The sequence below is a fragment of the Toxorhynchites rutilus genome, chromosome 2 (genome assembly GCF_029784135.1).
Source record: "Toxorhynchites rutilus septentrionalis strain SRP chromosome 2, ASM2978413v1, whole genome shotgun sequence".
Classification (NCBI taxonomy): Eukaryota; Metazoa; Arthropoda; class Insecta; order Diptera; family Culicidae; genus Toxorhynchites; species Toxorhynchites rutilus.
In genome coordinates this window covers 62,416,640-62,432,248 of record NC_073745.1, presented here as the reverse complement: position 1 = coordinate 62,432,248, position 15,609 = coordinate 62,416,640, and the positions used below count along the sequence as shown (strand labels likewise).

Sequence of the window (15,609 nt, the reverse complement as noted above, 5' to 3'; positions counted from 1 at the left end):
CACAAGGTTGACGTCTTGAAACTTACGATTAAACTATGATACTCACATAACCGCCCAGTTTACGTGACACGGCGTCGCTGTTATCGTCATAATACGCCTTCAAAATCGCATGGTATGGGGCCTCCATTTCGGTGTAGTTGCCCAACAGAGTGACGTTGATGGCGGTTCCCGGCTGCAGAATAGTGTTGATCGATTTGGTCTGCAATGAAACGAACACAAGTTAACTGTTACCGATCCCGGATGATCATTCCAATGCCAGACTAACCTCAAATTTCCGTTCCGGGAGCTCAACCCCCCAGTACATGTCGACCGCTTGTTGCGTCCGAGGGTCGATCACCTTCGTGGGAATGCCATTGACCACACCCTCCTGGCGCCCATAGTAGGTTACCTTGGCGTAGTCGTAGGTTATCACTGTCTCCGCCTGGTTCGTGATGTCCTCTTCGTTCGACAATACCGTTGCGCCTATCGGATACAGACAGTTAGTACAATTGAAATCGGTTGGAACACAAACGAATCTTACCCAGGATGGTGGTGTTCTTTTTGATCACTGTCCGCAGCTTGTTCAGCTTGATGTTCCTTAGCTCGTACTGCACTGGTTCAATCTCAACAAGAATGTCGCCCCGTTCGTACTCCTGTGTAAGGGTAAGATCACTTTCAATTTCGATAGTCTTGTGACAGATAAAAATGGGTCTTACCATGGTATCGGGAGCTCCCGGGAGTGGTGCGTAGATGCGTCCGCCCAATTTTGCCAAAGGATCGTAGTTACCAACGATAAACGGGTGGTGGTGTCCGTGGTGTTCCAGCTTGACCCGTGCCACGTAGTAATCGTCAACCTGAGCCAATATGAGATGTGACAGTTAAGTGGAAGCGCTGCATCTTACATGTTCAAAATGTATAACAAAACCATTAGATGTACGACATCGGCATCTCCATTAAGGTGATGTATGCAATTAAGTTAGTTATTCAGTAGATTAATCCAGCTAAACTTGGAATTTATTCCTTATAGTTATGTCACGATCAGTGGTTTATAGGAGTAATTCACCACGGCAGATCTGTTGACCCTTATCACGGTTGACGCCCCGTCACCCAGATATGGGTGACACTTTTCTCGTTCAAATTGAATAGCATTTTTAGAGAAACTTAAGTAAAAGTATAGGATTTAGAGAAAAATAACAAAATCAAAACCATAGAAATAAAATTTTTATACTATACGTTTTATTCTTCTATATTTCGGATGATTTTACGAATCTCCTAATGATATTGTATTGGGATGTATTTTTGACGTGGGACTACGTGTAACTAGAATATATGGGGGGTAAAATGAAAACCTAAACACAGAACACGCAGAAAAAAATGAAAGATCTCGATTGATTATAACTCGAACATTTCTTAATAGTTCGGAAAAATGTTTGCATCAATTGATAGGAAATATTTCTATGCATCTATCACTATTCATAAAATGTCATTTTTGAACTGAATAGCTCTGAAATGTTAAACGTTATCTAAACGCCCTAAGTGCTACGCTTTGATTGGACCGAATTACCCAATACGGACTTCAAAACCAAGGGGCCTGGGGAAATCGGCATTGCAGACACATGCAAGTCAGAGGTATTTTTGTTCTCACCGAAATGTGTTTCTCTAGCACAGACTTCAAAACCAAGGTTCCTGGGGAAATCCGCTTTGCGAAAATATGTAAGCTGCGAGATGTACGTACATATAAGAGATGCAATAATTTCAGAGGGAAATGTAAAATACAATGATCATTTGACAATTATTCCGTTCACACATTTTGGAAGTCCTGAGTACCATAGCAAACGTAATAGGACTGTCAATCAATTCACTTTTAACGAAGAACATAATCTATCAACATGCATGAATTGATCTTACATGGTAGTGGTTCAAACTCTTTATTCACAATGAAAATATTTTGAACTAGCTAACCCGGCAAACTTCGTCCCGCCCATTTACTTGATTAATTCTCGAGTAATGCAGAAATTTGTGTTTTATTTGTATGGCAGCCACCCCTAAGAGAGGGGGGAGGGGTATCTAACCACCATAGAAACATTCATTGCACCCTAAAGTTTCCATATGCCTAATTTGGTTTAATTTGCTTGATTAATTCTCGGGTAATGCAAAAATTTGTGTTTCATTTGTACGGCAGCCCCCTCTAAGAGAGGGGGAAGGAGTATCTTAACACCATAGAAACATTTATTGCATCCTAAAACCTTCACATGCCAAATTTGGTTTCATTTGTTTGATTAATTCTCGAGTAATGCAGAAATTTGTGTTTCATTTGTATGGCAGCCCCCCCTTTGAGTGGGGGAAGGACTGTCTAACCATCATAGAAACATTTACTGCACCCTAAAACTTTCACATGCCAACTTTGGTTTCGTTTGCTTGGTTAATTTCCGAGTAATGCAGAAATTTGTGTTTCATTTGTATGGCAGCCCCCTTAGAGAGGGGGGAGGGGTCACAAAATATCACGAAAACCTTCCCCGGCCCCAAAAATCCCTACATACCAATTTTCATGTCGATCGGTTCAGTAGTTTCCGAGTCTATAAGAATCAGACAGACAGACAGACATCACTCCATTTTTATATATATAGATTCAATTGAATTCGAAAACTGTACAATCAAGAATTTAATCGATACAAACAAATGAATACTAAGCCAACGGTAGTCCCACGTCAACCTTGCGGTTATATCATAGATATAACCCACCCATTTTTTCCTGTCAGTTCCAACAAAGTGCATCTCAATTTAAAAAAATGAAATATTGCTAAGTCATAGCTCGTGTATAAGTTGTGTACAGATAATCATTATAAAAATAGTCATTTTTGGATAAGATGGAAAAAATGGTTTTAGACCACCCGTTAACTTTGAAAAATCATAACACAAAAACAAAAAAAACGCTTCTCTGATTTTTGGGTATGTTATGTGAAAAAAAACCTCAGCTCCCAAGAAATAATATTAAAAAATATAGCGCCCACTATATTTAACCGAGTAAACTATAAAAAAAACTAATATAATCAATAATTACTAAAACAATTTTTTTTTTTCAAGTGTAATATTTTTCCATGAAAGACTAGTTGATTTGCTTTTATTTGATATATCGATCATCTGAATCGATCCAGTGATTCAAAAGTTAAAAAAAAATCCATCTTTGGAAAAGAAGGTAAAAAAATATTTTTCGGAATACCCTAAAATGGAAATGGGCACGCTAGTAAAAAAAAAATTAAAAATACTTATATATCACCATAACAAACAGAACTACCGCTTTTCACGAAAATCTGAGAACCACTCTATCGGTTTGGCATGGAATGGCTGATATATAAACCTTGATTCATTCTGAATCCGGAATCACAAAACCAGTCTTATCTCGGGATTGGTTGAAGGTACAAAATATGTTTTTATATAAGAATGCAGATAACAAGCTCTTTCCAGAAAAAATATTCCGTTGCTGTTCTGATGAATTTTCGTACTGTTTCTCGGATACCCTCCAACAAAATTTGGACTCTCTGTTGGCCGATCCCAGCGGCCATTTTATTCCACGATCTCTTCATGCCTGCAGCATCCCAAGTCGCTTTAGCATCCTTCTTCAATTTCCTCTTGATAACTGCTCAATATTTTTTGATTGGCTAGAAATGGGAGCAATAGGGATGATTGAGGTCTTTTTATGATGACCAAAGGTACCGTTTTTTCGACCATTTCTGATTGTCCCGCCTTTTTATCAATTTGTACCGTATTTTGATTATATAAAAAAATAAATTTCCTTTGTTATTATTTTTAATAGTTTTTGGAATTTGGATTCAACTTTATTTGCACATTGTATTCGCAAAGGAAAATTTGGCCTCCTTTTTTTTATTATATTTATTTTATAAATCGCTGTGTGCGGATAACATCAACACCAATTTCGGTGGTTTCATACGAATTGGTGAAAACAATGTTGGTTTGATGTTGAAGGGAAACACTAACAACAAAATGCGACAAAATGGCCAATCGAAGGTGGATATATTAGTGACAATTTTGATTTAACGATCATGGAGCTTTTGTATGGTTAAAATTGAATAGTAATAGTAATAAAATAGAAAACAATAAAATGGAAGAAACGAAGACTTGAATTAGAAAATATTTTATTTGTAATTTCTAATTTCTAAGAATCCCCAATCCAGACACTGAGCAGTGAAAATAGTGTGACTGCTAATTGAAGAGTCGTTTGGGAAAACGTTTCCTAAGGTGGTTGTACACTGTTTGACCGGAGCTCAAATATTTGACACTTTTTTGACAGATAAACCATGTCGTGGAAAATTACATGCGTATAATATCGAGAATTTGAAAAGTCAACCGTTACAAATGTGGTTTAGTTGAATCCAATGATCGCCGGTTCAAAGAGTGTCCACAGGTGATAGAAATATGGAGATGGTGTGTTTATGGATGGATGTGGTATGGTATGGTAAGATCAATTGTTTCCAATTTGGAGTATTCATTTTGGGAAAAAATTAAGCATATTTTGATAGGAACGCATATTTACGGGAAATATGGAGGCAGTCCGATAAGTACTTAGCCTAAAAAAGAAAAACAAAAATTTTGGAAAAGTGACGATTTATTTCTCAACATAGTCTCCTTTTAGCTCGATACACTTCACCCAGCGATGCTCCAACTTCTTTAATCCATCTGAAAAATACATTTTCTCGAGGTCTGCAAAGCAGGCCTTCGTGGCGGCGATGACCTCCTCATTCGACTCAAATTTCTGCCCGGTGACTTTCTCAAGTTTGGAAACAAAAAAGTCGCACGGGACCAAATCTGGAGAATACGGTGGATGGGGCAGCAGTTCGTAGTGCAATTCGACCAATTTGGCGACGGCGGAATTTCCATTTTTTCCATTTTCCTAAAATTCAAAAACAAAACTACGAATTACAAGAATATACTACACGATAGTAATCTCTCTTGCAATACTGACACCATCGGGCGATGAGGCTAAGTACTTATCGGACCGCCCTCGTAGACAATGTGTTGGTTTCGAATATATATTAACACGGCACGAAAATCGTCTTAACAATCAAATTGAACAGAAAAGATTTATGATTCAATTTCTGAGAAGTTTTTGATAAAACAATGTTCTTCTATTGATTTTTATTTTTATATAATGCGTTTCAATCATCGCACCTAGATATTTCGAAGTTTATTGCTATGCATGTGAAAAAAACTAGAGTACTTTATCGTGCTGGGAAACTGTTAAGGTTAAGGGAAATACATGCATATAGATTCAAAACTTTTTTTATGAATCGTTGATTAGGTGAATAAACATTGGCCAATAACTCCATAACAACGAAACGTCTGAGTGACGAAACTATATGTTGGTAGAAAAATATCAATAAAACAAGAAGATATATTAAACTTAATCCCCCTTGTTATGATTTTAAGATTTTGGCACTGAGAAAGGAGTCTCATTTGATCAATTTTAGGAATGTTGTTTTTGTTTCTCAAAATGAAAACATGTCTTCACATCTGATATCACTGATCACACTGAGAAAAAAGTGACAGAAGCCTTTCCTGTCTACCAAATGAAACATTTCAATGAAACCCGTGTACTAGAATAGGATATTTTGCTCGTCTCGACAGTGACTGAAGCCGAGACGAGTTGCTCGTCTTGTTTTCTGGAATAGGGCCCTATATTTCGTGTCTACCAGGTAGTACCGTGATGCTTTAGAATCAAAGCGAATCAAACGAATCAAAAGTTAACGATGAAATTTCCTGTTGAAGGTGTTGCATAACAGCATGTTACAAGCCCTAGGAAGAATGGAACACAACTCTTCGATATACTAAATAGAACACTGAATGATCGGATTAAAGAATGCTACTCATCCACAAAAAAGATGCGACAGTATTCTTTTCAACAAAGCAAAATGAATTATCGTGAAGTGGAGAAGTTAGGAAATGTCGTCTAAAATCTCAAAAAGTTGGATACCCTGAAAACTCTCAATCTCAGCAGAATGGATTAATAACTTTGTGAAAAGATACCTGGAGCTTTCCAAAAGCGTTGCTAATATTTCATAAATGGTAATATAATTTTTGAATTTTCATTTGTTCATAAAATTAGTTACAATCATCTGTTTTAAGTCAAATATGCGCCGTTTTGTTCGATGACTTGTTCCCAACGAGATGCCAACTTCATAATACCCCTGTTATAGAAGCTCGCTTCCTTATTGGCAAAAAACTCGGATAGCCAATTTTCACAGGCCTCTTTTGTGGCTAACTTCTGACTACCTAGCTCGTTCGCCATGGACAAAAACAGGTGGTAGTCACTTGGTGCAAGGTCCGGACTATACGGCGGATGCAAAAGAACCTCCCATCCGAGCTCCCGGAGCTTCTGGCGCATCACCAAAGAAGTGTGTGGCCTGGCGTTGTCCTGATGGAAGACAATGTGGCCTCTGTTTATCAAAGATGGCCTCTTCTTCATGAGTGCTACCTTCAAGCGGTCCAGTTGTTGGCAGTACAGGTCCGAATTGAGCGTTTGGCCATAGGGAAGCAGCTCATAATAGATTATTCCTTGACAATCCCACCAAACACACAGCAGAACCTTCCTGGCCGTTAATGAGGGCTTGGCCACCGTCTGAGCCGCTTCAGCGGGCTTCGACCACGACCGTTTGCGCTTCACGTTGTCGTAAGTGACCCACTTTTCATCGCCAGTCACCATCCGCTTCAGAAACGGGTTGATTTTGTTGCGATTCAGCAGCGATTCACATGCGTCGATACGGTCAAAGATGTTTTTTTGCGTCAACGTGTGTGGCACCCATACATCGAGCTTCTTTGTGAATCCAAGCTTCTTCAAATGGTTAATAACGGTTTGATGACTTATCCCCAGCTCTTGGCCGATGCTACGGCTGCTACTATGCCGGTCTTTCTCGGCTAATTCAGCGATTTTGTCGCAATTTTCGACGACAGGCCTTCCGGAGCGTGGCGCATCTTCGACGACCTCTACACCAGAACGAAAACGTTGAAACCATCGTTGTGCGGTGGAAATGGAAACTGTATCGGGTCCATAAACTTCACAAATTTTATTGGCAGCTTGAGATGCATTTTTGCCTTTGTCATAGTAGTACTGTAAAATATGTCGGATTTTCTCTTTATTTTGCTCCATATTTGCGACACTATAACTCACGAACGACTTAACCAAACAAAACACTGTCAAGGACTATATTATAGCGCGCAAAAATACCTTTCCAACAAGCTATAGTATGACTCGATACAATGAATACAACTAGAACTACGCGCTTACAACGACACTTCGCGGAAATACCGCAGGACTTTTTTGACAGCCTAATATAATGGTAATAAAGTAAGTTCAAACTTTTGGTAATAATTGATGTTTGGCATAAGATTATTAGAAAATAACAATACAATAATAAGCATTATAAATATCAATGACTAATTGTGTGGCATCATAAGCTATAATATTGGGTTGGGGAAAAAGAAATGTCGTATATTGTCAATATATGGCAACACTTAAACATATATTGTGTTGTACTTATTGCATCGGGTCATACTATACGGCTATTTAAAGACGACAATCTGTGCTACAAGTGTCGTTTTGACAGTGTTGTGATTGTCCTTTTCAGTATCAAGTTATAGCGCGTCAAAGATGGAGTCCACCAAGCAAGAAATTCGCCATATTTTACGTTTTTACTACTTGCGAGGTAAAACTGCAACGAAGGCGGCCGAAAAAATTCGTGTAGTTTATGGACTCGATACTGTAACGATTCGCACAACACAGCGTTGGTTTGATCGGTTTCGTTTTGGGCCGTTTTTTCATTCAAGTAGACCGGCATGTGAGCACTCGCTCGATTGGCCAGGAACTGGGTATAGACCATAAAACCGTTTGGAACCATTTGCAGAAGATTGGATTTCAAAAAAAAGCTGGATGTATGGGTGCCACACGAGTTGAAGCAAAAAAATCTTTTAGACCGAATCAACGCCTGCGATGCACTGCTGAAACGGAACGAACTCGACCCATTTTTGAAGAAGATGGTGACTGGTGATGAGAAGTGGATCACGTACGACAATCTAAAGCGAAAAAGGTCGTGGTCGAAGCGAGGTGAGCCGACCCAAACCATCGCCAAGCACGGATTGACGGCCAGGAAGGTTTTGCTGTGTGCTTGGTGGGATTGGAAGGGAATCATCCACTATGAGCTGCTCAACTATGGATAATGAAGTTGCCTTCTAAATGGCAACAAGTTTGCGAACAAAACGGCGCATATTTGACTTAAATTGGATACTTTTAAGTATGTTGAGTAAAGCATCAAATTTCAATCAGAAATACGACATTTCTTTTTACCCAACCCTATAATAACCTTGCCGATATCGCGTGTTATGCCTTAAGGTGGAAACAGAATGCCGCGTTGTGCGTTGCTTCTCATCAGCTGTCATTGCTTGCGTTTTGTACTAAAACATTCGCCCGACGCAGTCTGTTGATTTGCAGTCACAATCTAGCATTCGCGTCACCACTTTTCATGTACAAAAACAAAATAAAATTCGTATGAAAATCTTGTTCTTATTGTGTCCGAGGATCAGTTTTTAAAAACAATTCATTCACATACCCGCGCTGGCGGCATTGAGCTTCGTTTTCTAGTTTAGGGGAGCGTGAAAGAGCTGATTTTCAGTCGGAATGAACACGTTTTTAAAATTAAAATTATGAATTAAAATTAGCTTTTCCATATCAAACTAGTATTCTATTTAAATGAAGAAAATTTTGCAGGTTGTGAAAAAGTCTCTTACGAAAATGGTTTGTGAAGACAACTTCATATTATGATGAAAAAAATTTGCAACAATGTTGGAATTGTTCAGCCATATGGTTGAATGAAAGTCAGAAACACGTGTTTCACGTAATCAAATAACATGATGTGAAAATTTTCATTCAAATTTTAGAACTTAAAACCCGGCTTCGTGTCTTCTAATCTGATAGAGATTACACTAACGAGTTTGGGACCCAAATTATGGCCCTAATTTGAAGTTGCCACCAGACGTCGACACCATGCCACTTTCATCGCAAATTCGAGTATTTTTGTGTACATTTTTGAACAGAATGCGATACCGAATTCTTCCATGTTATGTCATCTAACCCGTTTAAAGGATACAAGTGTATGTACTTGTATCCTTTAAACGGGTTAGATGACATAACATGGAAGAATTCGGTATCGCATTCTGTTCAAAAATGTACACAAAAATACTATTAAAGCCATTACTACCCGGTTTTTCCAATGCATCTATTTGATGTATCAACCGTATGAAAACATTGTAATGATAAGAGTGCGGATCCAGATGACCGTGCTGTATAAAAATGGAAGTAAACTTATATGCGGATAGGGATGACCGTATGAAAAAAAATGATAATAAAAAGAGTGCGGGTCGGGACGACCGCGCTGTGTGAAAACGGAAGTAAAATTATATGCGGATCGGGACGACCGTATGAAAAAAAATGATGATAAGAATGCGGATCGGAACGATCGTGCTGTATAAAAATGGAAGTTAAAATTATATGCAGATCGGGACAACCGTATGAAAAAAATGATAGTAAAAAGAGTGCGGATCGGGACGACCGCGCTGTGTGAAAACGGAAGTACAATTATATGCGGATCGAGACGACCGTATGAAAAAAATGATGATAAGAGTGCGAATCGGGACGACCGTGCTGTGTAAAAATGGAAATAAAATTATATGCGGACGGTGTGGTACCCATTCGGTAAACGGTATGATATGTCAATATTTTTAGTAGCTGAAGTTGTCATCGTAGGCGCTTAAGTGACCGGTGGTGGATCATACCATTGAGAAAAGGCGGATCCTTCGGCTGAAGGAGGCCTGTATGTTGATAGCTCAGGATTTTGGAAACTTCCTACACTTGGAAATTAAACACGGGAATACTTCTAAACACTTGTGGTTTTATTGGCGATGCTTTACGTTCAAAAGGTTGGATTTGGAATGAAATGTGGTTTTGGTAGGGATCAATTCGTATGCACATATTTGTTTGTGTGCGTTCGGCTCCTGTTATACTGTCGATTGGGTTGTTATGCTGGTTGTGGATGTTGTGGTTGTGGTTGTGGAAGGAAGGAGAGTCTTGGATGGGAAATCGATAGGGATGGAGAAGGAAAGATGCTTTTTTTCGAATCTGGCTCATCTTTCGCGATGTCGGTCACGAACATCCGGAATTCGATGTATTACGGTACCGCACCAGATGAATGAATTTTTTTATACAATTTTCTACAATGTGCCTAAGAAAATGTCATGATGTTGGAATTATAAAATAATAATTGTCAAACAGAACTTCGATCTGGGATCTGACAGATTTCATGATAAAATTCCCAAAAATGTTAATCTCCTCCACAAAGTCTCTTCATCATTTAAATATTTCTTCGTTGTATAGAACAAAGCAGGTGCCTCTAAGAATATTTGATTATTTGGATTTAGTCTCGGTATTGTTAACTAAGCAAAATTTGTCAAAAATATGTCTTTCTGTTTTTTTTTTGGTTCACGCTTCCGTTTTTAGTCCTAAACTATTTGGCCAGCCTGGCTCTTTTTCAATGTACTTGACCCCATTATCACGAAACCACTGAAGTATCTCTCGACTGTAGTGGCAGCTTGCCAAATCTGACAAAAACAGGAAGTGGGTTATATCTATGGTATAACCGCAAGGCTGACGTAGGACTATCGTTGATTTAGAGATCATTTGTTTGAAGTTGAATCTGAATTCATTCTGAATGAATGAATATTTGGAGGACTTCGAAAACGAGAGCGTTACGTTGGAGGCACAAGGTTTTATGCATCCAATATTGGATACGGAAATATGCTACTGATGGGGAAGAATAATCTTCAGAAGCTATTCTGTTAATTGCGATTGATTGAAAAATCACAAAACCAAATGTATTTGGTCACGGTGTTGCATGGATAGAAAACATTAAAATAAACTCTTTCGCATGAATGTAATTTTAAATTCCCGGAGGAACTGGCAGATTATTTTCCGGATCTTTCTCGATGCTGAATGGCATCCAAACGGAAAGAATTCCGCGCGTGTATGTGTGTGTGTGTGTGTGTAGCGGCTGCATCGAGATCTTACCGGGGAACCGTTTGTGGCATCACTCTGCTCATGATGGATTCCCTTCTGGCCTAAGGTGCACAACCAGGCTCTTGGTAACACCGTTCATTCGCGCTTTCATGATAAACGAATAGCTTCACCACAACAGCGACAACATGCTCCAATCGCTGTTCAATCAGAACTGAGTGGATTTCCGAGCGGCGCTCGCTTATATACCGATTGGTGATTTCAATAGGCTGTTTTGAAAGCAATTTTAAGACTATTGAAACAAGTTTTTGGATCAAAAAGTAACAAGTATAGAACGCGTAGACATTTTATCTTTCGAATGAAGTGTTTATCATATCATTTCGTTCAGTTGTTTAGGAGCTATTAACGCTCAAAATCTCGGTCTCCGGCGTAACGCTTTCGTTTTCGAAACTTTGATTTTACACCCCGGTATAGCAATGAAAGACGTAGTCGTACGTCAAAACTTCACCGGACTTTTGTGAGCACCAACAAACAGAAAAAGACGTTTCTGCAGGCATTCTTCCCTATACATTTTCGAGATCTTCCTCAGTAAATGGATGGAACCTAGGACAAATTAGGACATCCAAAAAGAGTGATCAAGCCATCTCTTTCAGTGTGGGATGAAGGCGGTCCCAGTGTTTCTTGTGGTTCAATCATGGTCTATACCAATGCACAATGGTCCAGGAGGTGCATTTAAGTGAAAATTAGCATTTAGAGCTCGACAGTTATTCTCTAGACAAAATAAAAAATAAAAAAAAAATTTGGATGGCGAATGTCTTAAGATAGCATGAAACGTCGCGATTTACTGTTGTCTCGAAAACAAAATTCGTCAAATATCGACTTCGCAGGCAAAAACGACCAAGTGCCGAAAAGTCAATTTTTGACAAAAAATTTTTTCCCCCCATAGGTTTTCAAAAAACTCAAACTTTGACCGCTGTGCGACACCAGTAAATGAAGTCCGATTGATCTGATATTTTGCATAGGGTAGTTTTTCTTGGGAATCAACATTTTTAATGAAGTTCGCTTTGAAAATTCGATGGTCACTTTTTTCCCATACGTCCATTGGCACTCTAATATATACAGTCATTCCATGCCAAACCGATATAGTGGTTCTCAGATTTCCATGCAAACTGGTAGTTTTTTTCTTTATTGCAAAATATTAGAGCCGTATTTTTTTATTTTTTTCGATAGGGTGACCATTTCCATTTTACGGTGGTCCGAAAAAATCTATTTTTCCACTTTTTCCCAATTTTTTTTTGTATTCATAACTTTTGAACCACTGAACCGATTTAGATGATCGACATATCAAATTGAAGCCAACAAGCTAGCCTTTTGTATATATTGAACTTTCAAGAACATTGGAAAACAGCCATTCCATACCAAACCGATATAGTGGTTGTTAGATTTTCGTGAAAAGTAGTAAATTTATTCTTTATCGCCAAATATCAGACCTGTATTTTATTTATTTTTAATTAGGGTGCACATTTTCATTGGTGGTACGGGAAATACACTTTTTAGCCTTTTTCCCGAAAAATACTTTTTTCGAAAAATAATTTTTTTTTCGAAAAATAATTTTTAAACTACTGGACCGATTCATGATTTGATTTGTTTTAAATCATAACTTTTGAGCCACTGAACCGATTTTAGATTTAAGAACCGATTTAGATTATCGACATTTTAAATTAAAGCCAATTAGCTGAGTCATTAAAACAATAAAAACAAATACAACCAATAATTACGCAAGTTCAATATTTTCTAATAAAAGTCTAGCTCTAATCTAAATCGGTTCTAAAATCTAAAATCGGTTCAGTGGTTCAAAAGTTATGATTTAAAACAAATCATTTTTGGGAAAAAGTGGAAAAATAGATTTTTTACGGACCACCCTATCACCCTATCGAAAAGATAAAAAAAATACGGGTCTAATATTTTGCGATATCTCAGCACATTTACTAGACTGTCCGAGCAAATAGCATCTTCGAAACGTAGGTTTCGTACAATGCCATAATGCCGTAATGCCGTGATTTCGTAATGAAACCTCGGAACATTTGCTTTGCAATTGAGGAGCTTTGACAAGACCCATACTTCAACTTCTTTATAATGCTACCCTGAAACCCAAGGTGGTTTGATTTGCGATCACCGATCGAGGTTATGAAGAGATAACTTATCGTGTAGTAAATTCTCGTAAACGGCTACTGTCAAAATTTCAGCCGAATCCGACTCGTAGTTTTGTTTTGCCCGTGTGTGGAAGCGGGCGTGTCCGCGGATTTTCGAAAAATGGATAAAATGAAACTTTCGCCGTCGCCACGGCCAAATTGGTCGATTTGCACTACGAACTGCTGCCCCATCCACCGTATTCTCCAGATTTGGTTCCGCGTGATTTTTTTTCTGTTTCCAAACTTGAAAAAGTCATTCGCCAGGCAGATATTTGAGTCGAATGAGGAGGTCATCGCCGCCACGGAGGCCTACTTTGCAGACCTCGAGAAAACGTATTTTTCGGATGGATTAAAGAAGTTGGAGCATCGCTGAGTCAAGTGTATCGAGCTAAAACTATGTTGAGAAATAAATCGCCACTGTTCCAAAAATTTTGTTTTTTTCTGTAGGCTAAGTACTTATCGGACTGCCCTCGTATATAAAACAAATATAAAAAAATCCTGTTAAACATAGTCCTAAGATAAAAACAACCTCCAATCAAATTCTAATTAATTTCCAAACTTTTACACAAATTGCACCTATACACAGGTGTGTAATTTGTGGTATCATAAAATTATTTATCGCTAAACCTGACAAACCACTCGTGAAATTTCGAGCACATTTCCAACTTAAATCAATATAAAGCCGAACAACTCTCAAGAAAACAACACGCGGGTGAAGGAACTTTTCTCATAACCTACAACTGTGCCGCATGCTGTTACCAAACAAGCGTCAGTACACACTGCTCAGCCTCACGCTGTTTCTCAAGTTCCCAAGCTGCCTCAAGTGCTCAGTATGTACGGAACGGGCGCTAGGGGTTGGCTTATGCCCCAGGGGTGCACGTCTGCACGATAACACAAGGGCTGGAATTTTACCTCTTATTGTCGCCAGCGTTTATTCCAATTTTAGAGACGAGCGTAGCGTCTTCCACTCACTCACCCGTCGCTAACTTATTTGTCTTGGTTCTAGTGATGGGGATGCATGGTTTGGCATAGGTGAAATATGTCCTCCAGCCGGTCAAGATCAAGATGAGTGGTTGTTGATCCTAATGTTATTACAATTGAAGTGTGGTCGTTTCGATTGGCGTCAGCTGTGAGTTGTGCTAATTTTTTCGTTAGAGATAAGGGACTTTTTCCCACAGATAATGCCGTTTTGGTGGAGATAAGACTTTGGTAAAAAAGCTAGCATGTGTTCATGTAAACTCGATTGTATTTTATTGCAATGAAAATAGGCTAGGTTTGTTTTTATCTCGGGTAGAAAGTCGAGGAAACCAAGACAATATCGTTCCGGAACGTAAACATTATTTCGCTAATGGAATTATTTGTTTGAATGCGCATTACAACATTGAAACTTCATCACAATGGAAGTGACTTCCCACCCCCTGGCTATGGCCAGCGGGTGCTGGCGGCCAGAGACAATCAAATCAACCTACCTTTCCGGTGCTTGCGCTTACAGCGCCTGGAAATTTCTCCGTGCGGTACTTGTTCCAGGGTTGCCATTTGAGTTTTCCGCCTCCTCCCCGGTTCACCAACACCTCAAACGTCCGGTGTCGACGCACATCCGATTGCAGCGATGCTGTACAGATGGTCGATGAGTCCTCCATGTGCGTCTGGCCGGCACAGTAGATGCCCTCGACCTGTATTCGACACACGTAGCTTTCGTGCATTAGCTGTTGGGATAGAAATATCACAAAGTTATCAATTTTAACACGACAGGAGTCATCCAGCAACACTGCCCGGACAAACTCATTATTACAAATTCAATTACTTTAATTGAAGGCACGGCAAGCGCTCGCGCAGAAACCTCATTACCAACCTGGTCACTGTCGATCAACTCTTTCGGGTGGGGATGTTCGTCGGGGTTGTACGTATGGACGGCGAATTGCAGCTGGGTTTTTTCGCCGTTGAATTTCTCCCACGCCAGCGTGCTGGACGTCATTGTTTGGTCTTTGCTGAACGCTTTGAACACACTGTTGGCCATCGCTAAACTGTCGCCGTTGGTCACCAGCTGCAGCAGGAATATCGCCATGCAAGGCCACCGGCTGTTGGGCAGCGACGGACCGAGTCGCCTTCGTGTGGACATGGCGCCTAATTACTGGATGATGCTGTGATTGTTAGGATCTGGAAACAAAAGAAACAGAAGCATTATTAGGGCTATGGTATCTGATTGGCATTCGGGTGAACAATATGTGCGTTCAAACAGTTACGAGCCAGTTTATTCTCGAAACTGCTTAATTGCTATCCCATACGAAGGGCTGGAATTCAATGTTTATGACAGTAATTTCGCTGTTGCATTTTAGAAAATAGAATCGTTATCAAAGACTTTTC

General features: G+C 39.3%; 1 protein-coding gene across 3 annotated transcripts in view; it reads right to left on the bottom strand.

Annotated features, from left to right (window-relative positions):
- The window catches only part of LOC129767563 (protein unzipped), a 296,485-nt gene that overhangs the window by 16,886 nt on the left and 263,990 nt on the right, over positions 1–15,609 (bottom strand). For all 3 annotated transcript variants that reach the window (XM_055768596.1, XM_055768595.1, XM_055768597.1), the window contains 6 exons: positions 15,098–15,402; positions 14,715–14,951; positions 696–833; positions 521–632; positions 266–462; positions 47–199 (listed from right to left, as the gene is read on the bottom strand). In XM_055768596.1, coding sequence (XP_055624571.1) covers positions 47–199; positions 266–462; positions 521–632; positions 696–833; positions 14,715–14,951; positions 15,098–15,364 — 1,104 coding nt within the window. In that variant the 5' untranslated portion in view covers positions 15,365–15,402. The remainder of the gene's footprint in view (positions 1–46; positions 200–265; positions 463–520; positions 633–695; positions 834–14,714; positions 14,952–15,097; positions 15,403–15,609) is intronic.